The sequence below is a fragment of the Camelus bactrianus genome, chromosome 6 (assembly GCF_048773025.1).
Source record: "Camelus bactrianus isolate YW-2024 breed Bactrian camel chromosome 6, ASM4877302v1, whole genome shotgun sequence".
NCBI classification, from domain to species: Eukaryota; Metazoa; Chordata; class Mammalia; order Artiodactyla; family Camelidae; genus Camelus; species Camelus bactrianus.
Window position 1 is genome coordinate 78,262,906 of NC_133544.1, and position 26,544 is coordinate 78,289,449.

A 26,544-nucleotide genomic window follows, 5' to 3' on the forward strand; every position below is an offset into this window, starting at 1 on the left:
CTACAACTGTTCCCATGGCCTCCCTACACCCTTAGAGCTTGGATTCGTGCTGGGAGTATCAGTGCCCCAAACTCTAACTGAACCGACATAAATTGAAAATGATAAAACTATCCAAGTACAAGGGATTCCAAATAGCAAAGATGTCAGTACCCCCAAATTGAGACACAGGCACAAAGCAACTCCTGACAAAATCCTAGAAAGATGTTTCTCTAGATACAGACAAGATGAATCTAAAGATGAATCTAAAATGTATATGGAAAGAAAGGTAAGGGAACTAGAATAATATCTTTGAAAAAGAAGAATAAAGTGGGAAAAATCAGCCTACTCAGTTTTCACAACTAACCATGTAGGTGCAGTCATCAGGACTTGTATGGTCTGAGAGGAGGGAGAGAGCCACATCAATGGAATAAAACAGAGAACCCTGAAGCAGACCCATACAAATACGCCCAGCTGATTTTGACAGAAGTGCAAGAGTAATTCAATGGATGAAGGACAGCCTTTCAGGAATACAGTGCTTAGAGCAACTGGACACCTACTAATATCAGCTCGACCTCATACCTCATACAAAAAGTACCTCAGCATGGATCACAGATGTTATGTGTGAGATGTAAACTTCTATAGCTTTTAGGAAAAAACTGGAGAAAATCTTCAGGATCTAGGGCTATGCAGAGTTCCCAGACTTGATACCCAAAGCATGACTTCTTCCATCAAAGGAAAAATTGATAAATTGGACTTAATCAACTTTTAGAACTTTTGCTCTACTAAGAATATGAAAAAGCAAGAGCCAGAGTGGGAGAAAATGTTTTCAAATCACATATCTGACCACAGGCTAGTTTTTAATATATTAAAGAACTCTCAAAATAGCAAAATAGCAAAGAATCCATCAAAGATCTAGGCAAAAGACACAGAGACATTTCACTCAAAAAGACATAGACAGGTGACAACTAAGCACATGAAAAGATGTTCAACATCATAAGCCAGCAGAAAAATCCAAATTAAAACTACAATGAGCTATCACTATCAACCTATCAGAACAGCTAAAATTAAAACTAGTGACTGGTGAGGTGCAGAGAAACTGGGTCATTTATACATTGCTAGTGGGAAAGTTAAATGGTAAAGCCACTCCAAAAACAGTCTGGCAGTTTCTTAAAAAGCTAAATATGTAACCTCCATACAACCCAGAATTTGCATTTCTGGGCGTTTATCCCAGAGAAATGAAGACTTTTGTTCACACAAAAACCTGTACATAAGCTGTTCACAGCAGCTTTGTTTGAATAACCAAACTTTCTCGAAGGAACTCGGATTTCTTTCAATGGGTGAATGGCTAAGCACACCATGGTACAGCCACAGCATATAAAGCTCCCCAGCCATAAAAAGGAGCAAACCACTGATATCTACGACAACAACAGTGGGATGAATTTCCAGAGAGTCACACTGCATGAAAAGAGCCAGTCCCAAAAGGCTCCACACTATGCGATTCCATTTGTATAACATTCTTGAAATGGCAGAATTATGGAAGTGGAGAACAGGCTAGTGGTTGTCAGGATTCAGGAGACCGTAGGAGGAAATGACTATAAGAGAGTAACATGAAGGGTCCTTATGGTGATGGAAGCGTATCAAGCATCTCGACTGTATCAACGTCGGTATCCTGGCTGTGAGGCTGTGATACAGTTTCACAAGATGTTAACACAGGAGAAATCTCTATGTGTTATTTCTTACAACTGAATGCAAATCTGCAATTATCTCAAGTTTAATTTTTTAAATCCTTTTAGAAAGCATAAAAAATAAAGCAGGATGAGCATGAAATTGATCTCCAAAGTCTAAAATATGAAATTTAGGGAACAGCTTTTATAATAACATGTTGCATACTATTTAAGAAGATAATCTAGTTTATATTTATATATATTTAAGAAGAGTTGGAATAAATTCATAGATCGGTCACCCACGATAGGGCTTTATGAGAATGAGGGTTGCTAAGGATCCACCTTTAGCCTCAGAGACTGATAGAGCAGAGAACAGTCCTAACAGACCTGGAGCTGAAGCCTAGGAAACCCACTGTGCTGACTCGGTTTAGCCGATCCTCTTTTTTGCCCTGGGGCCTCAAATGACCGGTGGCAAGACTCCCAATAGGTTAAGGGAAGCCATGACTTCCTGGTGTCCAAAGGAATTGCTGGCTGGCAGTTTGGACTTCCTGGAAATGCAATCTCTCATTCAGGCCGCTAAGAGGTCATTTTCTATTTTAAAAGTCACAGGACATAAGTTGAAAACAATCTGAAAGAAAAACCTTCCTTTCATTCTTTTTATTTTCAAATGAGAAAACTCAAGCCTCAGAGGTGCTGCAACTTGCCTAGACCTCCTTGACTTCATCACATAACAAGCATACAGTTTCTTGTGGGAAGTATTGGTAAAATGGTCTCAATTTACTCCCTCCCAGAAGAACCACGGGGAGTAAATGCAGACATTTCACTGAGTTGGACTATCCTTCTGTCAGCAGGAGAGTTAGCAGAGCGATCTGTCCACACTTATCATCTACCACACCCTGGCCAGGAAGTTCCATAGGATGCCAGAGCTGTTCCCCAGAACACAACTTCAAAAGATCAGAAGTGAATTCCGATCATCCTCAGCTACCCTTAATTTAAAACATTCTGCCATCTAGCCATCTGGACATTATGAGTTCAGGTAGAGTCCAAGCCAATAATTTTAAAGGCTCCAAATGTCTCAAGAACTCTGATGAAACCAGATCCACCCCCTCACACTACTCTCATCCACAAGCTGCTTGGGGACTCCACCCAGTGTCCGAGTACCATAGATGGACCCAGACCTCCTCAGAGAGCACCACCCAGATGCCTTAGACTTCAGCCTCTCCCCTCATCCAGCCCACAGGACCTTACCACTACCTTCCTCCTATCTCACTGCTAGCGTGAAGACCACTAGGACCACAGCTTTTCCCTTAATATAATTTCTCCACATCGCATGACTTTTACTTGACTAAATTATCAGCATCTCACACTATCACTGAAGACCTTTCCAGCTGGATACCCAGTTTTGCCATCTGGCTATATTTTCTTTCCTCAAAGGAGTGCAGTGCTGTTGGTTGGTCCAAGGACCAGTCTGAAGGATGGTTCTATTCCCAACCTGGTATGTAGACTTGTTCCCTACTCCCAGGCTCTCACTCCTCAGAAGCACCCTGGAGGTCATCCTGATAGAGATGGAAACATCTGACACGTTCTCGAGAGTACGGCCAACTGATGTCTCCGCCTTGTCCTATGTCTCCAGCTCAGGTGCTCCTGATATGTAGAATGAACCTACTGCTGCTTGGAGGACACACCTTAAAAACCAAGCTGAGATCAAGTAAGAACATGCCCCACTCACTGCAATAAGCCAATGAGTCCCAGCCCCTAGGGCAGTTTCTATCCTGATCTGCAACTGTCTCGATTTAGTACTAGCCTGTCTCTGTTTGGTTTCCACCAGAAGCAAATTCCAAGACAAATTCAAATTTGAGTCATTTATTTTAGAAATAACTTCAGGAAACACTGGTAAGAGACTGGGAAAGTGAGACAGGAAAGAGAAGGAAGCTAATAAAGTACATTATAAAGCCTATTCCTACTGTGGGCAGCTGGGCTCAAAGCCACTAGGATACTTCAGAAGACAGTGCAGAACGTATCTCACAGTTATGCAAACTGGGAGACAAGGAAGCTTATCCAACACTCTCCTTGCATCATTGGTTAAAAGGTGCTTCTAGGGCCAATAACCCCCTCAGCCTTTCCAGCTTGCCCCACATGCTCCCTGGCCACAAAAACATGACAGAGCTCTCAGGCAGAGTCACTTGCGTTCACCCATGAATGCCAAGGTGTGAGTGGGCACCAAGAGGGTCTGCTACTCTGTACAACTTGCCCCCTCCTGTTAACTGATTTATGAGAGCCATGGTTACATGTTAGGACTCTTAACAGGTAACAAATCTTGATCATGCTGAAGTCTCTACTGGCAATAGACAAAAGAGAAAGCGCTTATTCTGCAATACTTTTCTCCTTAAAACCTTGTCAAAACTAATGGGGTGGGTATAGCTCAGTAGCAGAGCGCATACTTAGCATGCATGAGGACCTGAGTTCAATCCCCAGTATCTCCACTAACAAAAGAGATAAAGAAGTCTATTTAAAAAACATTTCTTAAAAAAAAAACAAAAACTTGTCAAAACTAGAACGCACTGTAAGAGGAGTGTGTTTTCTCACCAGAAATGAGAAATGGAAAAGGAACCTAAGATTTTTGCCTTGGAGATGATCAAGGTGCTGAGGGGCTGTTTCTATAGACATGAACTCCAACTTTTTTTTTAAAAACAACCAATGACGCGTCTCCTTCCCAACCCCCACATTTCCCCTAATTCACTGCTAAGCACCCTACATTGAAAAACAAAAAAAAAAACAAGAGGACAAGCAAGCAAAGGCTCTGAATAATGGCCCGTGTATTCATTTGGCATCACAGAATGAACAAAGCGGTAAAATTCTGAAAGGGAAAACACGTCTGTGCTTCACGATAAATCACCCCCAGGAACCGCCATAAGGACTGCTTACATTTTCTTCTTGCAAAGGCCGGGATCTCAGGTTGTAAAAAGTGTTTAATCAGACTCTTATTGCAGTACCACAAGGAAGAATGCCTAGTTTTCTTGAGCCAAAAATGTTCATTAACAACTCATTTCATTGAGCATCTTTTATGGTGTTTACATTGGAGACACACAGATGAATAAGGTGATGCTTACACAGAAGGAAGCCATAATCTTTGGATTATTCATAGTAACTATGTCCCATAGGTAATTTCCCTATAAAAAGTGAAGAAGGGAAATGAGAGGCCAGATTGAAGAAAACCATTCCAAGTATTCGGGGCAGAACAGAGAAGGCAGATGTTCTAATGAAAAAATGTATTGCAGGCAAGAGAAAAGCCAAAAGCAAATTTAGGAGAAAATAGGGCATAACCACATAAAATAATATTATATATAATGACATGTTATACTCACTGGATCTGGAGCCACAGGAAGGAGCTATCTGACCAGATGGGCAAGTGCACATATTTGGCCTAGAACAAAATCCATCCCCACAGGAATGCCGGCAAATGGCTGTGAATAAAATCAGAGGTCTGTTAGCACATGGCTTTAGGACATGGTGATTTACAGGGACCCAATCCTCAAGTGGGGAGACCGGGGCTATCAGCTTCCTTGTCAACTGTGCCATCATGACTTATGTGACCTTAGGTTTCCTCATCTGTAAAACAAATCTGCTGGACTAAATAAACTCGGGCTATAAGATTTGGTAACTGCCTTATCCATCTCAGTGGTTCTCCAGCCTCTCTTTGTTTATTCCACAGCTTTTAGTCTTTCAAAAAGCCCAGGATATCCTATGAAGAGGAAACACAACAAACACAAATCCTGCATGTATATATGTATGTGTATGTGTATGTGTGTGTGTGTGTGTGTGTGTGTGTGTGTGTGTGTATTTCATATATGTATATTCTATCTTTATATTAACTTTAAGATTTAATGATAGAAAAACTGCAGCAGTATTCTTGGGAGCCTATTTTTTGTAAATGCTTACTGTTTAGTCATTTTTATAAACATACTGTGCTCTGCTAAGACCACTTCCTACAACAGACCCTGCCAGTTGAGAACACAAGATCTACACAGCAACTTTTATCCTGCTGTGAATTACATAAACTGTGTGGGAGGAGACGTGTGCAATCCACTTCAATAGGATTGATTCTACTGTCAGGAAGCCATTCGTCTTTTAGAAAAGTAGTAACATTTTCATGCCACCCAAAGACTAATATCCTACTGGTACCAAATGCTCTGCTAGTGACCAAAAGAATAAGTTTAAATGGCAAATGGTTTATATTTTTCAGAAGACTAGGGGGTCGGTCACTACTTTTTATACTCATAGGCATCACCCTTTCCTCAAGTTCCTCCACAGCCTTGCAAGAGGCAAATGATATATGCAAGGCTAAAAAGAATACCCTTGACAGAAAGTGCCCTGAAGCATTAGAAGAGCTTAGGATAGAGACTGAAAACCATACAAAATAAGGTGTCAAAGGATCCTGTGCACGTTTATTTAAACACCCGAAGTCAGCATTTCTCAGAGATTCTACAAAACACTAGGAAAATTTTCAGGTTTTGTTGTCAAATTCATTGAGAAAACTCCAAATACCATTATATCCCTCTCTAGTGATTCAATTTAGATCTTGAAATAAACCACAATGAGCCAAATGAATAAGCTGCTCTTAGTCAAAATCAACAATGGGGAAAGGGATTCACTTTTCCAGGTCACCAAGAGAATGTTGTTTGAAATAATCTCTTCTTCTCCACAGACCATTCACGGCCAAAAGAGAAGAGGGAATTAAGTGCTCCCTTAAGGTCCTTTCAGTCTTCAATTTCCCCATTATGGTAATGAGTTTTCTGAAAACTGAGAACTATTTCGTAATTCACCTGTAAATTCATCATTTACAGTCACCACCCTGGAAAAGTTCATGGAGGACAGATGCCATAACTAATTTGACTTAGGATCTCCATTAACTAGCACCATGTCTGGCATGTGGTTTGTCATTCACCATTTGTGGGACAGGATGAGAATCTGGAGGTTGCCATGGCAGCTGGGGCAACAAAGGCATCTCTGGTACCATCTGAGTTCTTCCCCTAGTCTTTCCCCTCATCTCCATCTGATGCTCCATCTGCTTCCTTTCCCCTTTATCTAAACTTAGGTCTGCTTTTGGCCTCGACCACCCAAATTCAACATACAAGATTTGGGTAGATTTGTGGGTGGCCAACAAAGTTAGAAATTATAATAAGGAAAACAGCAATGAGAAACTTTTTTTTTTCAAAACCTCATCAAAGTGATTATATAGTCCATGCAGCCAGGAACAACCTATGCAATGACTTGAAACCTTGATCAAAGTATCCGTGGCCCTGTTCCCTCTATCTCAGAAATATTCTAAAGAAAGTTACTGAATTAAAGTGTAACAGTGGTGTGACCAAGTTAACATAGTTCCCAACCTGGATTCAGAGAAATTAGGAAAATCTCCTAGCTGGAAGTCTCCGCTATAAATACATCAATGGTAAACAGTTACAAAGGACCAAATACTAAGAATCACCATGCAACCAAAACAACAGACAAAAAACATGAAAAAATGACAGGTTATCTATTTACTTACGGACAATACACTGATTTCCACCAGGTAAGGTTTTCCATCCAGGGCAACAGTAAGCATTATAACGTGATCCACAGACATTGGGTCTGAAATAAAAACAAAAAAAATTCAATCACAAGAATTCCACAGTTAAAAAAAAATAGTAGTATATGACCAAATAAAAGGAAAAAAATCTTGAGTTACTAAAACAGTATGAAACTTTGCAGACAAGAAGAGTAAACTCATGGGACTCAATGCTGGCTTAGCAGTTTGGGACACTTTAACATAATGATACCAATCAGGATATGCTTAATATCATCTATGCATATCGCACACCAAGAAAACAAAAACCAGAGACACAAAATCCAGTGCTTTCTATCACAATGCACAGATACAAAAATTTTGGAGCCATGTGAGTCTAGTTGAAACAATAAACTTACCAATATAGTTTTAAAAATCATCATAAAATCTCCTGAACATATGATTTTAGATTTCTACTCACTGAAGTTGTATACATTTTTTCCTATGGTCCCGCTCACCTCTAAAATGTGACCGCATTCTTCCTTTCACCAGAATTACAGGAATGCAAACTCTGACATTAGTCAGGAAAAATTAAAGCCAAAAGATGTAAATATTTCTTTAGCCAAAGTTTGGAAACATAGTTACAGGAAAATAAAGTTAATGTCACTCTGGGTTTCTTGTTTACAGACAGTTAGTCACACGCCTTAGAGCAAAGCTTCCACTTGTGATCCATTCAGGGTCCAGATGATCCATATGCAACAATTTAAGAGAGCAACTGAGTAAAGCTAACTTTACATGAGAAACGAAGGCAGGGGGTGGAACACACAGAAATCCCAAAGAAAATTTCTTTCACCTTGCCACATCTGAGGGCCTAAATATTGATGCTAGTTCTTGGAGTTCAGGGGATGATAAGGCAGGTCAAATGTCTTACAATCAATTTCACAAACTAGGAGCTATCCCAAGGCTTGCTGGTCTAAACACTGCAGTCGCACAAGCATCAGCCTTTAAACACAACTGCAGAGCTACGACGTACTTTCAGTTAAGGTGCGCTCGCACGTTCTCCCTGCACATGCACAGAGCCCTCCTGCATCTCCTCTGAACTCACTACGTTAACCACGTGCAGGACTGGGAAGCAAGGTAAAGTCTTTGCCCTGCCCTGTACTCCTCTTATAGCCCCACAGAACCTGGAACACTCTGCAGGGCAAAATGCACTCTTCAGACCAACTGACGCTGAGGTCAGAAAGAAAAGTGTAGGAAGAAGAATGGAGGAGCCAGGGAGGGGGACCAAAATATTCAACAGCCCAGGGCTTCTCCAAGGCTAGACAGAAAATGATTGGAGAGAGGCTTAACATGTGCATGACCTTAGGGCCTCTCTGAGCCTTAGTTTCTCTACAATTGGGAGAATGAAATGTCTGCCTTGTCCACATCACTTGCGTGTACACATATCAGATGAAATAATGAGCACAAAAAGCCTGCATATGAAAATGACAAGGAACACGCCGCAGAAGCAGCAGCAGCAGCAGCATGGTGGAGTCATCTGCCCTAAATTAGCTACTCAGCCAGAGGAACCAGAAGTGATTAAGGAAGAGAGACTTTATTAGGGATTCTAAGCCAAAGGCTCTCAATCCTTGGTCCTTCTTGTAATACAGTTGTGCCCCAAACTTCAGTTCAGAGTGCCCGGAACATCCTAGGGCAACTCAGAATTTTGGAAAGGGAAGAGGAAAAGGCATGAGAGAAGGCTGGGGGCAGGGGGACACGCAAACCTTCCAAACTTCATAAAATTTCTCTCAATCTAAAATGCCAATCCAGGCCGAAGTCAACCACTTCCAACCTTCCCACCAGCAACAGCCCATTACAACAACTCCAATGGATCCAGTTCAACCCCAGACCAAATCCTGGAATAGCTTCAGGGGACCCCTTGAGCCTCTGTAGGGTGTCCTGTGGTTGGAGCAACCATGTTTTCAAACAAAAAGCAGGACATATTGTCTGACAAGAATGAGTGTATTTATGGAATATTCATTCACATATAGCAGGGTGAAAAAGCTAAGGAAAAAAAAAAAAGAGTCCAGAAGCAGCCATTAGTTCTACAAAGCAAGATATTCAAAAGGCTTTCCAAGGTATTTGAAAAATCACAGAAATAAAGACACTCTTTGTTGTTTCTTTTGAATCAACCTACAGACAAAACATGGACGATGTCACAATTTACAATGGTTATAAAACAAAATGTAAATGTTTCAATCCTTCATGGGTCATAAATCCAGAAGCAAGTTGGAAAGAAAGGTATGGAGAGGAATAAAACAGTTGATCCAAGGAATACAGTTTTAAGTATACAATGTTTTCAAATATCAATAACTGAAAGTCATTCTATAATTGTTTTTTTAAAATGGGAAGAAGACAGAGTATAAGGTATAGATATATCTAAGTGAGCTATGACCCCATCTCTCATGGCAAGAAGTCAGCAGGTACTGTTTAAATCCAGACACAGAAGCACAAGCACAGAACATGGTCATGGGGATAAATATGAGAAGAACTAAAACCAGAAATGGTTAAAACTGGTTGCCTTAAGAGATGAGGATCTGAAGAAGAGAGAGTTTTTTTGCTTTCTCAATTAATGCCCATCCATAACCGTTCACCTTTAAAATATGTGCTGTCATACTTTGATCATCATCTTTTATTTAAAGTAACAATTTTACTTTAAAAGTATGACCTTCCTGGCTGTCACCAAAATTCGACAAATAATAAATGCTGGAGAGGGTGTGGAGAAAAGGGAGCCTTTGCACACTGGTGGTGGGAATGTAAATTGGTGCAGCCACTATGGAGAATGGTATGGAGATTCCTTAAAAAACTAAAAATAGGGCTATTTAATCCAGCAATCCCATTCCTGGACATGTATCTGGAGAAAATGCTAATTTGAAAAGATACATGCACCCTAATGTACACAGCTGAATTATTTGCAACAGCCAAGACATGGAAGCAACCTAAGTGTCCATCAGCAGATGAATGGATAAAGAAGATGTGGTACATTTATAAATGGAATATTACTCAGCTATAAAAAAGAATGAAATGTTGCTATTTGCAGCAACATGGATGGACCCAGAGATTATCATACTAAGTGAAGTAAAGTCAGACAAAAACAAATATTATATAATATCACTTACATGTGGAATCTAAAACATAATACAAATAAAATTATTTACAAAACAGAAACAGACTCACAGACATAGAAAACAAACTTATGGTTACCAAAAGGGAGGGGTGGGGAGAGATAAATTGGGAGTATGGAATTAACAGATGCACACCACTATATACAAAATAGATAAGCAACAAGGATTTACTATATAGCATAGGGAACTATAGTCAATATCTTGTAATAAACCATAATGGAAAAGAATCAGAAAAAAGAATATATATACATATAAATACATATCTCATAAACAGGGTACTTTCTGCTTCATCAGAATGAAACAGTCCGTACTGTTCATTTTCATTTCACTGGATTTCTTAGAATTTTATAGAATGTTGAATTATGATTTATTTTGTTTGCACGCTCTGACTTTTTTGAGTTTAATAACTTTGTCCTTTATAATAAGTAATACATGATTTAATTTCAACAAACATCCTCAAATGACAGTTGCTTTCATCTCATTACCATTCGTTCTCTAATGACACTACATACTATTATGTCTCGTGGCTTAGTGCAAAGTATTAGAAAGGTGTAAGATTTCTCCACTGATGACTTTGGTCTTGAGAACTGCAAACTAACAGAATAGGTTCAAACAAGCTGGGTGGCATTTGCTCTCTTTATACATAGACAAAAAAAAAAAAAACAGCTTTAATTCTAGAAATAAATGAATGTCTTATTTAAGGTGGAAAGCACTAAGACATGTAAAGTCTGAAGTAGACACGCTGGAATACTTCCATTACAAAACATTTAACTCAGGTTTCAGTGCAAAAAGCATTAACAAAGACGACAAATCTTTAATGAAGCGATTTACTTTTTGTGTGTAAATCAAAGTGTAACATTCATACCTCTTCCTCTTCCTTTTCATTTCATCAGCCCTGCCCACCAACCCACAACCGAAAAAAAAGTCAGAGCTAGAGCTCTGGGCAAGTGGCAGTAGCATTCAGTAAATCAAAGGTTAAATTCAAAGGTAAAAAAATATACTAAGTGCTAAAGATATATTAATTCACCTTCATGCGAACCTTTGAGCTAAATTCTATTATTACTGTCTTTTACAGCAAGGAAACTATGACTGAGGAAGGTTAAAGAAAGTGGCCAAGGTCCCACAGACTGGAAGTAAAGAATGCGGGTGTGAACTCAGGAGGTCTTATTCCGGAGTACTGCCTAAGTCCCTATGTTAAGGCAAAGATGGATTCAGAGGACAAGATAATATTCAGCCAGTAGCATTCATGGTGGCATGAGTAACAAAAATCACAAAATGTCCATCAGTAGACAAAAGATAAAGTATAAATTGTTTTTTACTTGTATCCTAATAGTTCACAGGGGAAACAGGGAGACATGTTTATATTCCACTTTACTGCTGTAGATTATAGGTTTTTCATTGCTAAGTCTTTCTCTGTCACTTTTCCCACCAATTGCTTTGAATATTGTGCTCTGCAGCAACCCAACTCCAATGACTCTGGGGGAGGGGTGAGCCGCAGCAGGCTGGCTGTTTGGAGCCAGTTCAGACACAGCACTCAGAGATTGTGTGGGCGAGCTGAAGGCCCTCTCAATGGAGCAAACAGCTGGGCTCTACCACGTCTGACCACATCATGGCAAGAACTGGCCTCTCTGCAAGATGTCTGCAGTGTGTCCACATTCTACAGCCAGAACCCTCTTCTGTGAGTCTGGCCTCTCTTACAGCCAGAGAGCCTTTCGGCTTCCTATCCCACGTGCAAACTCCTTTTCAGACAAGACCGGAATAGTAAAAACAAATCCAAGGGGCTCTTATTTCATGTGCATGAGTTTCTCAGCCTGTGAAGCGAGAAATCCTTGGGCAAGGAGAATACGAAGCATCAGGTAAGGTTCATAAGATAGACCCTGCTCCATGTGTTGCCTGCTTTTTGGATCCTTGGGGAGAAAAGTTATGATTTAGTCCTCTTGGGTCTAAGTGTGGAGGGGGTTCAAAAAGGCAATGCCCCCACCTAATGAAGGGTGCCCAGCTGCCCATGTAACATGCCTCAAAGTAACACTGTTCCAGAGTTTTAAAATAATTATAACTTTGACTATCAAAAATGCAATAAATCCTGAGAAACCTATAATACACAAATGAGCTACGTATATTGTGAGCCACACCTCGTTATTTTATTTGTTCTTTGACACATTGTTTTATCAAGGTGAAAAGAAAAACCATGAGTACTATCTGCCAAAGGGATCCACTACTCCAACAAGCCTTGCAAATGCCACCTCCCCCCCCCCCCCATTTTCGGCCCTTTACTCTGGCCCTCTTTGCAGCTGCAGCCAAAGGCAGAGGTCACATCTCCTAGCAGTGATATGAACACCACGCGTGACTGTCCCAGCCCATCTGCCAGTCACAACAAACCAAGTGATGAAACTTCCAACCCCAGCAGTGAAGGCAGCTTCCGTGGTCCCCTCAAGCTTCAGCTGGGCTCTCCAGACCCAGGGACTCACTTCTGCATCGTCTGGGCCAGCCCTGGCTGGGACACCGACAATCCTGGTTTTCTCCTTTGAAGACGAAGCCAGCCAGCCAGTCAACCTCTCTAACCCACCTCGTGCACTTTTTCTTAATAAAAATGATCTCAAAAGGAACAGAAAGAAGAACCATTCATAGTCACGTTTGAAGGAGCTTTATCCCCTTCTTGTTGTCTCCCATTTCTGGAAGATTAGTGACTCCATTACCCTTTCCTCCAAAGCCCAGGTCTGTCTGTTTTTCAAGCCTTCCTTCCCTCCCTTCTTCCTCTTCTTCTCCCTCCTCCCCTCCCTTCCTTTCTCCCCACCTCTCTTTTTCTCTCTTTAGGTCCTACTCTCAGGGCATCTAGAATCAAATGTTCTGTTCCCACCTCAAACTCAAGGTATTCGAGATCACACAACTCATCTTCCTGTGCAGCCAGTAAGTTCACTGCTGGGCACACAACAGGGCACGGGAATAATCACCTTGTTCACAAGCACAAAGCCATTCAACAATATTTAGTGAGAGTCTATTCTGTGTTAGGCACTATGTTAGATAAGAAATAAAAGTGACTAAGATGGGTATACTTCACACCCAGATCTTGCTTCCTGATGCCATTCTCCAGTAAAAGGAGCCAGGGTTCCTGGGACACCTGACTGACCCCAGGGCTGAGCAAGAAATACACAAGAGAAGCCTGGAGCATCTTCTGGTGACAGAAAGTGGAAAGTAAGAAAGTGTCGAAGCAGGAAAAAATACCCACAATGATGGGGGCAAGTCAAGGATACAGAATTCAAATGAAGAGCTCCCAGTGGCCACCTAAGCAAAAAGGTAACAAAAGCAGTGCTGGGTTATAATCCAAAGGATCAACTAAATGTCTACGGGTCCAGTCGGATAAATAAATGAATAAACAAACAGGAAAGAAGAGATAAATCTCTTGTGCTGGCAAAATGCAAATAATTTGTGTAGATACCTCTGCCTTCAAGGAGGCAAAGCCTAACTCCCTACTCCTTACATGTGGGCTGGGCACAGTGACTTTCTTCCCAAAGAATCCCAATTAAGGGACAATCTACAAAATTCCTGACCAATAGTCTTTAAAACTATGAAGGTCATCACAAACAACGGAAGTCTGCAAAACTGTCAGAGCCTAAGAAGACATGATAACTAAATGGAATGTGGTGTCTTAGATGGGATCCTGAACAGGAAAAAAAAAGACATCCAGTTAAAAACTAAGGAAATCTGAATAAAGAATGGATTTTAGTTAACAAAAATATATCAATATTGATTCGTTAATTGTAATAAATGCATCAAACTAGTCTAAGAGGCTAACAACAGAGGAATTTGTGTCCCGAGTTTATGGGAATTCTCTGTATTACCCTCGTGATTTTTTGTAAATCTAAAACTGTTCTAAAATTAAAAGTTTATGGAAAAGTAACCATGCATTGCATGCTATTACCATGCAATTATAAATAAACTGTTACATTCCCCCCAAAATGACCATGACACAGTCTTTGCTCTCGGAAGAAGATAGACATGTATGCAGAGCATATTACTATGACAGCAAAACACTGACATCAAGGTCTGCCTGGGGAGCTAAGGGAGCCCCGAACCAGGGCATCTGGCCTCATCATTCAGGGGGAGCTCTGTCCAAGGGGACTATCTGAGCTATGACTGGATGCTTCCTTTGAGTTGCTAAGAGGGCTCATTAGTTTTACTTCATCCCGCTGCTGAAATTCCTCTTAGATTCTCAAACTCCATTAGGAAATTCCTTGTCCAAATCCTGGTGTTTCACTGTTGGACTAATAGCACACCTTTTTCCTGGCTTCCTATTTCCTCTCTATTCCATCAGGATAATGGAGCAAAGCGTCTTTTCACGTTCACCACGCTTCATCCTGTTCTCCTACAACCCAGAGCAGGACCTTTACTCTCCTCAAACAGTAAAGATCCCACTGTTAGCTTCAGATCCCTACCAGGTAAGCCTATCCTCCCTGCTCACTCTCATCATATCTGACCTTCAACTTCCACCTTCCTCCACTCCTCCTCTTCACCCACTCAGCCTCCACTCATGCACACACCCCCTCCTCCCTCCTCCTATCTTCATATTAGCTCTTCTGTCTTTCCCACTGACTGTCTAATTCTGTCTCCCCCCATCATGTTAATCCCTCCTCCCTGATTAAGCCACTGTGTTTCAACCTACCAACACAATTTCAGACATACTTCTCAAAACCAACATACACTATATTGTAATTCTATAGTTTAAATAATTATATGTCTAAATGCTTATCTGTGAAACCTTCCCCCAGCCCCTCTGATCCCAGTCTAATTGTTCCTCAAGCAGGGAAACAATGCTTGCTGTGCCTAGAATATTCTGGAGCCCATTCAGAAGCACATAAGGTAACACAGACTAAAGGCCTCAGTAAGCACAAACCCGTTAACAAAGATTCATCCCATCTCTTCGGTGTGATAACTAGGCCAGCTGTAAATGCTACCAACACAGAAGACTGTCTACTAGTGAGACTAGCTCTTAGAAATTAATCTGCTTCAAGGAAGAATATTTCATGCCTATTTAAAAGGTAACAAGCAGTTAAACATTCATGTACAATGGTTTCATGCCTTGGTTATTTTGTGGACATGCTGATCATTCATTTATTCTGATGAGTAATGTTACCAATGTTTATAACTCAGGGATCAATAGATTTCCTTTGAGAAAATACAAACTCAATGTAGAGAAAACAATCATATACGACTACCTTATTCTACTTACTTCTTTAGCAAAACAAAACCAAAAATCCCCAAAGCAACTCAACTCAACAAAGGTCTCCGTGTATTTTCTCACGGCACGTTGTTATGACTGATCAAAGTCCCTGATGGAACCAGCATGGGTGGCCAGTTCCTAAAGACACCGTCACAAAGTTCACCAGGCGGCCCTGAGAGGTTGGTCCGGATGCACTTCTTGAAAGGAAGCTTTTTCCACTGCTGATCAGGGTAACAGGACTGGCAGCACAGAGAGGGTGTGGCATCCACAATTTCATTTGCAGTATACCCTAACTTGTGCTTTTGTGGGGACTTTGTGCTGATCAAAAGTAATAGCCCAAGATCTTAAGAGTCAAAGAATTTGTCACCATATCTCACACACACACACTCAGCCCTCCTTAGCTAAGGAAACAGAGAACTGCAAAGGCAGTTCCCCAACTCCGGAAGGTCATTTTGGACTGGCAGCCAACTTAAATCCCGTTGGAATTTTTCATAGGTGACTGGAACATGTGCATCTGTGTGCTCTTCTTTAGGGGAAAAAAAAAAAGGAAGAATTTTCAGCCACAGGGTGCACTGGAACAGGAAACTAGACATTGAACCATGAAGACCAGAAGCACATGGGTGTGTGTGTAGCAAGTGCAGATCCCACTGAAGCATGGGGCACTTTCTGCCTCTGATGCCCCGGGTTAAACAGCCCTGAGAGTCTGCCCTGACCATGAAACCACCCAGGTGGCACTCCCAAACAGACTACCTTGCTGTCACACTTAACCTGCACTAGACCTACTTTTCTCTAAGGGAAGGGATCTGTGTCTGGCCCGCCAGCACCACACCCCTGGTTGGGTATATAAAAGGGACTCCCATATAAACATTGGGAGAGGTGTGTTGGTTTATGAAGTTGGAACTTTACTATTTGACTCTATAGGGATGAGAAAGGGTCTCCTCAAAACAGAAAGAAAAAAAAAGTGTCTCCAATCTGCATCTCTCCAGCCTCTATGAAGATTTGACTGACGGCTTCAAAAAAAACCCACGGTGCTTCGGAAGAACTGCTTCCCAGAACTCTGCAATCCCTCGGCTTTACCTAAGAGTTCAAGGACCAGCATGATGTTTTCTTGGACTGAAATATTCACTCCATTTACTCAAGCCAAAGCCACATGGTACTTTTCTAAACAGTGGGCAAAATTCGAGCAGTGACTGAAACACAGACAGGTCAAGGAGGCGGGTGATCCAGAACCTGCATAGTGACAGGAAGGCCCAGGGTGGTGTCTGCGGGGTCCACTGCCCCCAAGCTCCGACTGGTCCCTTCCCACTTCTCTACCACCCACAGAAGAAATGAGGGATGGAAACCATGATTCTCACCACTTCCCAGAAGTTCTCAAACCAAGAGCTCTGGCCAGGGAGATAATATCTTCTGAATGTACTGGCAGCCTCAGGAAAAGACAGGAAAACCAGCCAGTGGGGTCAGACGGAGGCGAAAGTAAGGCGTCCTTCAAGAGCTGGGAGTGCAGGGTGATTCAATACTCCAGCCCCAGGACTGCCAGCTCCCAACTGACAAACAGGTAGGGCTCCAAAATGTCATTTCTATATTGGTATTTAGAACTTGGAATGGTTTTTCCAATAGAAACAACGTTAATAGATGGTGGTTTGGTCCCCAGGCTAGTCAAATAGCAGTCTCTCGGCTGCATTATCAGCTAAATAGGCTATTGTAGGCTGGTCTGGGAACCCGACCACAACTTAAAATGTTGTTTCTATGGGAAAACACATTCCACGGCAGGCAACCAGAGGGAAACTTGGCCACTCAAGCCCATGGTCCCTGCAGCTACAGCAAGCTGCCCAGTGAGCTGTGAGAACAAACCCACTTAAATTCAGGCCACTCCACACAGTCCTGGGGCAGCCCCAGCCCCAGGCCCAGTGCTATCCCCCACCCTCAGCAGGCGCCCATTAGGCCAATACGGAATATCCCTAAGTCCATAAATCAGGAACTTAAAACCTGGGGAGTAACTGGGTATTCTAATCCTCAACATGCCTGAATTATTTTACAAACCAGAAGATCCCACCCCACCAGCAGCTATGATATAAAATCAGGACCCAGGTCTGGTTCACAGACCCAAGGATTCAGTGAGCCATTTCCAGAAAGAGTAGTTTCCAACGGAAGCAAGGAAGCAGATCTGTTTTGAACTCTATTTGGGGGCCTCGCCCTTGTCCTCAAGTTATTCTAGCATTTCAGATCCCCTGGAACCAAGCTGTTACCCTCTCTTTTGCAATGTGAGCCCCTTAAAGACAGAAAATTCAGATATATCTTTACAACCCCAGCACCTAGCACAATACCTGCATCTTAAATGGCAAATAAAGGTTTAGGATTTCAAATGTACTTCCGACTAAGACAACCTAAGTTAGAGAGGATTCTGTCACAGTGGTGAGCATTTCATCTAATGGAAAGATAAATATATTTGTAAGAAATTAAATAATAAAATAAAGGAATGAAAAAGACAATTGCTAATAAGAAATCAATATCATTTCATCTACTTGTTTAAATTTGACAAAATTAAAACGAAAAGTCAAATATATAACAAAAGATACCCATAAATGAAATTCATGGGGTATGACAGTAAAACTTTCCCATGTTCCAGATGCATCATTTAGAAATATTTTACAGCCTCAAAAGCTTTGGTGATCTTCTATCTCAAACTATTTCGTAAGAGTCAACAGGCAATGGGTCTCTTAAAAACATTTCTCTACCAAATCTTTTAATCAGAACAGACACAACACTGTTACTAAGGAACAAAAAAGAAAAGAAAACAAATCATTAATAGAGTTTAAGTTTCTAAAAATTCAGAGAAATTTAGCTGACAGCATGCAGAGTTTGAGATTATTTCATAGAAAGGAACAATTCATAATATTAGGAATCAAGAATTTGACAAGCTTTTTTTTTTAACTTTGTAGTTAAAGCAAAGTTATAAGCATTTATTTCTAGACGTTTAGATATCTGGAAAAATTTTAATAAAATAGTCTAAATTTGAGGGAATTTGACTGAATCAGGAATTTATCTAGTCCATGTGAAGTCACGATGTAGAATCAACATAATAATTGGTAACTTGTAGAGAGCTTTGTAACTTACAAAATGATTGTGTGACCCTTCCCCCAAGTCCTATCAAGAATATGTATTGCTGTGTTCATTTTCAGATGAGCAACCTGAAATTCAGAGAAGTGAAATAATTGTTCAAAGGCCACACAATGGAAACATGTCATAAATCACTAATTAAAAACCAAAAGAATTTATTAATAAAACATTCCAAGGCTAGTACTAAAGATTTTTAGATTAGAGATTAGAAAGATGTTTCCATAAATACCCCAAAGAGAATGTGTTCTTTATATAAAATCACTTGTGCATAATTTTTTGCGCTCTGGTTTTCTTTTCTTAGGTCTGCAAAAACAAAAATTTTAAGACAGACCTTACAAAGTGTATTGGAAAAGGAAAGCAATGGTAGAAGGAATACATTTCAGGAACACTCACTCTTATAGAGTGGTATTTCTGTTTCTAAAAGTTCCTACAGGGTGAATATCCTACCCTGTTCCCTCTGGTAAAAATACCTCTCAGCTCTTAACACATTTGATGTTGAGGGAAGTGAGTGAGTGGGGAGCAATGTAGAGATTCAAAATGTGGGTAATTCAAAACCTACCCACAGCTGCCATTGGAATGTATTTTGTGTATACCCTGGAACATCCGTATGTCTTGCTTTTGGAAAGTAGCTTCAAGCAGAAATCAAAAGGTCATGCAGGCAACTACGTGACCAGGCTTAGAGAGACAACAAGCTGCACCAAGGCCAGGGTGATCCAGATAAGGTTCTAAAAAACCCTCCAGACTCATGCCTCTATGACTTAATTCAGAGGCTGCCGGCACACTGTCCATTACACAGAGAAAGTGACAATGCTCACTCCAAACACAAGCACAGCTCTTCCCTGAAACCCAATCCAAAAGATACCCCTCAGCCTGAGTGATGCCAGCACTGTCCTCTCAATACCTGTGGGCTCTAGGGAAAGTGTGACAGTATACGTGTTTCAAGCCCTCATCAAACAGAGCGTGTGCTAAATAGCAGGACAATACTTCCACATAGTGACAACCTCTGAGAAGGAGACAGTGCTGGCACATCCACCCACTCTACCTCCTGACATACCTAAAAGGTTGCAGATCCTCTCTGCAGCAGATCCCAAAGACACACCTTCCATTCGAAAAAACCTGTCATTTTATATATACACACACACACACACACTGTAGAACAACACACCGTAGAAACATGTTAAGCTTCAAGGAATGGCAAACATCTTTCATTGACATGAAATTCACACAGGGAGTGCAAGCTGTGCGCACACACACGCACTCTATCCCCCACAAACGATCAGAGTGAAGCTACTGGGGCAGCTACCTTTCCCAAGGGGATCTGGTTATACCCGTGTTTTCAAGAATATTTCATTTGAATCACTAAAGCTGTATTTGTTCCTATTTCTTTTTTGATTTTTTTCCAGTTTTATTGAGTTATAATTGACATACAGTTTAAGGCATACGGTATAATTATCTGACTTACATACACTGTGAAATGATTGCCAATAAGTTTAGTTGATAGCTACTATTTCTTAACTAAAAAGAGTATTCCTGAGAAAGCCATGCTGAAATGAGGGTACACTCACTTCTGAATGTTAAAATTTCTGCAAACATCTTCTTTCCACTCATAGTCCAAAGACTTACCAACTTTTTATGAGCCCTTGCCTGAAACTCCTACCGTAAATAAATAACACCTCAATACACGCCTCTGTCTTGACTCTCACAAAAGACCATGGGCTTAGGGGAGAGGAATGGAGCCTTGTAGAATGATATCCTTCCTTGTCTGTCCCATGAAGTGCCTGGCTCCAACTATGTACATTTCCCACCATGTTAGACCTCATAATTGCTAAGCCCCAGTGTTAGATATTAAATAATTTGTCCACAACCCTCAAAGTCATGGGTCAGTTTAGACAAGTGCAGAAAAAGCATGTCTGGCAGCATTGCAGACGTTGCTGGCTGTGAAGCATCAAGCGTAAGTTCAAAATTAGACACAAATTTTATGGTATTAAGAAACAAATAGGAAATGACAGAATTCAAATATTCCCATTCTGCTACACTAATAAATGAAAAGACCTAGACAATGATCATTAATGGCTGCTAACCTCACAAAAAGACTAGCAGATATGATATGCCTCGTAATAAAAGTACAAATACCACTTATAAAGTCTTCTTGCCGGAAAGCTGATTTCGAATTGTATCAAGCTTCTAGCTCTAACTGGCAAGTCACAGCAAATACAGGGGAAAGAGGAAGACAATAAGCACCACCACCACTGGAATGCAGTCATCACTAGACCGTGAGAAACCCTACAGCTCTGTACTCAAAGTGTGGTCCAAGGACTGGCCAGTGCTGATCCACACACTATATATTAGGGGTCTATAATGAGACAAGGAGCTTAAGCTGGAATGTAAATCATCTCACTGTTTCCTTCATGAAGAAAGTCTTGCTATGAAAAAATTTCAGCTTGCTAAATAGTATGCTTAGTGACATGCTGGATTTATATGCTGGCACATGCTTCTCATCTCATCACGGACTGGTAACAAGCAGTTAATGGACTGGCATTTTAAGTAACACAGCTCTACAGGACATGAACCAATTTCTTTTTTTGCCCACTTTATGGAGATATAATTGATACATAATATTGCATAAGTTTAACGTCTACAACATGTTGATTTGATACATTTAAATATTGCAAAATGATTACCACCATAGCATTAGCTAACACGCCTACTTGGTTACATAAGTACTATTTCTTTTTTATGGTGAGAACATTTAAGATCTCCTCTCTTAGCAACTTTTAAGTATATAGTACGATAGTAGTAGCTACACTCACTAGGTTAGATCCTCAGAACTTGTTTATCTTATAACTAGAAGTTTGCACCCTCTGACCAATATCTCCCCATGTCCCCCACCCTTCAGCCCCTGGAAACCACCACTCCACTCTGTTTCTGAGGTCAGCATTTTTTAGGTTCCATACAGAGGTGATACACAGCATTAACAAATTTCTTCAATAAATAAATTATACTAAAAAGTGAGAGACAGACCATTTATATATTTTTAAATGTTTAAAAGAGACTTGTCAACCAATTACAAAATGTGGACTTAATTTGGATCCTGATTTGAATGAATTATAAAAAATAAAGTTTATAACCAAATCAGGGAAATTTAAATATCCACTGAATATTTGATGATTTTTTAATTAATGCTAATTTAAAATGTGATAGTAGTATTGTCTGTTTTTTTTTTCTTTTTTTCTATTGAAGTATAGTTGATTTACAATGTTGTGTTAGTTTCTGGTGTACAGCAAAGTGATTTGGTAATACATATGTATATTCTTTTTCATATTTGTTTTCATTATAGTTATTACAAGATATTGAATGTAGTTCCCTGTGCTACACATTAGGACCTTGTTATCTATTTTAGATATAGTGGTTTGTACCTGCTAATCCCAAAGTCCTAATTTATCCCTCCCCCACCTCCATTCCCCTTTGGTAACCGTAAGTTTGTTTTCTATGTCTGTGAGTTTCTTTCTGTTTTGTAAATAAGTTCATTTGTATCATTTTTTTTTAGATTCCACATATAAGTGATATCACATATTTGTCTTTCTCCATTGACTTACTTCACTTAGTATAATAATCTCTAGGTCCATCCATGTTGCTGCAAATGGCATTATTTCATTCTTTTTTATGGCTGCACAGTGTGTGTATGTGTATGTGTATACATATGTGTATATGTGTGTGTGTGTATGTGTGTGTGTATATATACATGTGTATATGTCTGCGTGTGTGTGTATATTTATATATGTGTGTGTGTGTGTGTATATATATACACATATATATGTGTGTATATATATATATATATATATATATATATATAATATCTTCTTCATCCAGTTATCTGTTGATGGACACTTAGGCTGCTACCATGCCTTGGCTAACATAAATAGTGCTGCTATGAACACTGGGGTGCATGTATTTTTTCAAATTAGAGTTTTCTCCTGATATATACCCAGGAGTGGAATTGCTGGATCATCAGGTAAGTCTATTTTCAGTTTTTTAAGGAAGCTCCATACTGTTTTCCATAATGACTGCCCCAAATTACATTCCCACCAACAGTGTGGGAGGGTTCCCTTTTCTCCACACCCTCTCCAGCATCTGTTACTTGTGGACTTTTGAATGATGGCCAATCTGACCAGTGTGAGGTGACACCTCATCACAGTTTTGATTTGTATTTCTCTGATAATTAGTGATACTGGTGTTTGTTTCTTAAAGAGTCCTTATCATTTAGAGATGCATATTGGAATTTTCACTAATTATTTTTCAGGGATTTACTTCAAAATAATCTGCAGCAGGGAAGAGAATGGATAAAACAAGACTGACCATTAACCGATGACTGCAAAAGCTGGAGCTCCATTGTAGTACTCACTCTAGTTTTGCACATATTCAAAATTTTCCATATTAAAAAGCTAGAAAAGGACAGCTTTGCAGCAGCCCCTAGCCTAGTCCATCCTGTAGCCTCGCCATACTCTCCTACATATCATCACAACACCACACTTCTGCTTTTTCTCATTCACTTGAAGACCCATTGCTGTTATGCAACTCAGCGCTCTTCAGTGGAATGGGGACTCCCATTCAGTCCAGTCCCAATGTGTTTACCATCTTAAGCAAGTGGCAAGAACTAACCAAAATGCTTCCATGAATCTCAAGTACGTGGCTACTCAATGAGGTTAATGTTCATTAGACGAGGAATCCAGGAACAAATGACTTAATCATATTTGTGCAAATAATTAAGCATGTCAGCCTAGGAGATGGGTTCCCTGGGGTACTGAACTACTTTTTGACATTTATACCGATACCATATCTTTCATTATGACAAACATAAACCTATCAGTTAACAAAAGATTTTGAGGGAAAAGAGACTGATTTGTATCAGGTCTATAAAAGGGCTGAATTTTGGCTTTTCTGTTCACAAATAGCAGAATTCTTACAGTCATGGGAAATGGGAAACAAAAGGAGGAAATAATTGAGCAAGGAAGCCTGATATGTTTTCTGATTCTTCAATGCATGACAATGTATGTCAACCCGTTTTCAAGGAAGGGCCAAAGCACGAGTAAGCAGACAGGTCAATCCAAGGTCAAACTAGACCTTGCTGTCTAGAATTCTGTCAAATGTTCAACAATGTATAGTAATTCAGAACTGCTGGGGGGAAAAAAAAGAGGGAAAAAATGGTCTTGCATATTCTTGTAAAATTCCTGAAAGGTTTTCAGAACTTTGAAAAGAAAAGCTTATTTTGTTATTTGAGGTGTATTTATTTCCTGAGAAGTCAGCAAAACAGAGTGTTCTTACCTTCGCCTTATTATAAACTTTGATGGTACTGGTGGTTGTGCGATTTACCTCAAGGGAATGAGAGATACTAGGTAATTTGAACATTTTTAAAGACAAGTAGAAAAATAACCATTATCTGTTTAAACTATCCTTATTTAAAGCAGTCTTACTTTTACAGGCCGTGAATGAATATGAGGCAACCGCAACTTCTTAAGAGTTTAGAGCCAGTTAACCAGAGGTTGGTGTGTTAGGGTGCAGGGTACAGGAATTCTACCAAAGCTTCGCCTAAATTAAGATAATGTATGTTTTGGTCCACTTTCCTGGATGTTCAATATAGCTTCAGATCTCTTGAAAGCCAACTCTTGTTAAAATCAAAATGGGAATCATTAAAAGAAAATGAAAAAACTAAAGAGATTTTCAACTTCTCAAAAGAAATAGGGCACAGAAGAAAAACAACAAATAAGAATCCCTTTGTACTGACTGAGCATCACATTGCTGCCAGGCATGAAGCCAAAGGAAGGGAATGCTCAGTTGGAAGGTGAAGGCCATGGCTCCTCTCAGGGGTGGCCAATCTGAGTCAGCCTGGCCCCAGATCACGCAAGCGAGGCCTGTCCACAAGGCGCCCAGAGAGAAACAGCAGGGACAGAATGAGATGAAGGAGCACCAGGTCTGTGGAAAAGGGAGTTGTGTTTCCCACTCAGCATCTCTTCCTCTTCTTTACTATCCAAAGTTCTCTTTCCTAAAAGGAACCCATTCCGCATCCCTCAGTCTTGGCCAGCCCAAGTATCCCATTTCTTTGGCCACAGTGATGGGCCATGAACAGCACCTGAGTTCTCTCTGAGATCTGATGTATGCAAGCTGGGAAGGAGTTTCTCTCTGTACCTCTGAGATCATGAGCTGAAAGGCAGCACATCTTGGAAATAGCAGTGGTCAACCTGTCTACCCGATCACAACCAAATCCTTACTCTGATAAAGGCAATTAAAGCACGTTTCAAAAGGGGCCAACCACCTCACCACAAAACAGTCCTAACCCTCAGGGTATCTCTTCGCAATGCTGCCAAAGAAAGTGGTTTTCAGGCCAGTCCTTCCATTTCCTAAAATCTAAATTCCTTTCACAAAGGCTCCTGAACAAAAAAAGTGTGTATCAGGAAGGAGACAAGGCCGTTTGCTCGATCTGCCCATTAAAAAATGCAAACTTCTGGAGGTAGAGTATAGCTCAGAATGTGTGCTTAGCATGCACAAGGTGCTGGGATCAATCCTCAATGCTTCCATTAAAAAAAAGAAAAGTAAACAAACCTAAGAAAAAAAAAGCAAATTTCTTTAGAGGAATTGTCTGGTGGGAGGGCAGGGGTGGTAAAAACCTTATCCATACATTGCCATTAGGTATGTACAACCAGATCTCCACGAAGTAAGTTTCCAATAAAATTATAACTAAAAATTTTTGAAGTTCAAGTCTGCTTCCTAGGTTTCTAAAAATAATTTGTTCCAACATGAAAAGTGGAGCCTATGGTATCAAGATACTAATGATTATCTAACTTTTTGCTTTGGCCATAAAAATCCAGTCTCTTTGTGTGACTCCACCTTCTCCCATCTTCCTTATCTATGACAGCATTATAACCATTCTCCTCCCCAGAGCTAACCACATCAGGAACCACCGCCCTAGGAACTTGAAATGTATTATCTCAACAAATCTTAGGACAACTCAGAGTATTATCATCTAGTTTTATAAGTGAGGAAACTGAGGCTCAACAGGTCAAGCCACTTGTCTGAGGGTTCTTCCTAGTAGGTGGCGGGGCCAGGATCTGAGCCCAGGCATGTCTATGGCCGCACTTCCAAGCCTCCCTGAAAACACAGCCAATGGTTATTAGTGTTCATTGCAAATGACTCCCCGGTCCTTTAAAATATAATCCCACAAGCAATACCACTCTACCCAGCTACCCACAACCAGGCTCAAATAGGAAACAGTGTGAGGTAATTATAACGTATACCCCAGCCACTAGCTCTGGGTTTTTATGACTGAACTGCCAAATCAATCCTAGCCAAGTCTTCAGGAAATGTGCAGACACTTTCTCAGATTCCAGCTAAAACATCAACTATGTGGCCCTGGGGAATACAGAGCTCACAGGGTGGTAATGGGATATAAAATTTGCAAACTTGAGGTCAGTGGCCTAAACTCTGTGGCGTGAAGCAGCAGCTGCTGTCCATGGAAGATTAAAAACTGGCCGTTGACTTGAAGGTCACATATCAAGTCCTTCCTTGAAAGGCACCTGTTCACATCTTCTTGGACATTAATCACCCCCCCCTCAGTAAAGAGGGAGAAAGATATTCCCCTTGTAGTTCTGCCTAGAATCATTGTAAAGAAGATAATAGTATCAACAGTCTTGAGACAGGGTGTCTATTCTGAGAATTCAGCATTAGGTCCAATTCAAACACAGCTGATACTCAATAAATACTTGTCACTTGGAGTCCTACAAAATGAGTGGGGTAGAGGATACAGACGAAAAGGCAAGAATTTAAGATTTATTTTCTTCATTGGCATGCTTATTGCATGGAATCTAA

The 26,544-nt window shown here is 40.5% G+C and overlaps 1 protein-coding gene across 1 annotated transcript in view; it reads right to left on the bottom strand.

The window, feature by feature from the left end:
- Nucleotides 1–26,544, bottom strand: part of FBN1 (fibrillin 1) — a 239,417-nt gene that overhangs the window by 201,481 nt on the left and 11,392 nt on the right. Inside the window, exons 2-3 of the mRNA XM_074366079.1 lie at nucleotides 7,189–7,271; nucleotides 5,009–5,107 (exon numbers count right to left, since the gene is read on the bottom strand). Of these exons, the coding sequence (XP_074222180.1) occupies nucleotides 5,009–5,107; nucleotides 7,189–7,271 (182 nt within the window). The remainder of the gene's footprint in view (nucleotides 1–5,008; nucleotides 5,108–7,188; nucleotides 7,272–26,544) is intronic.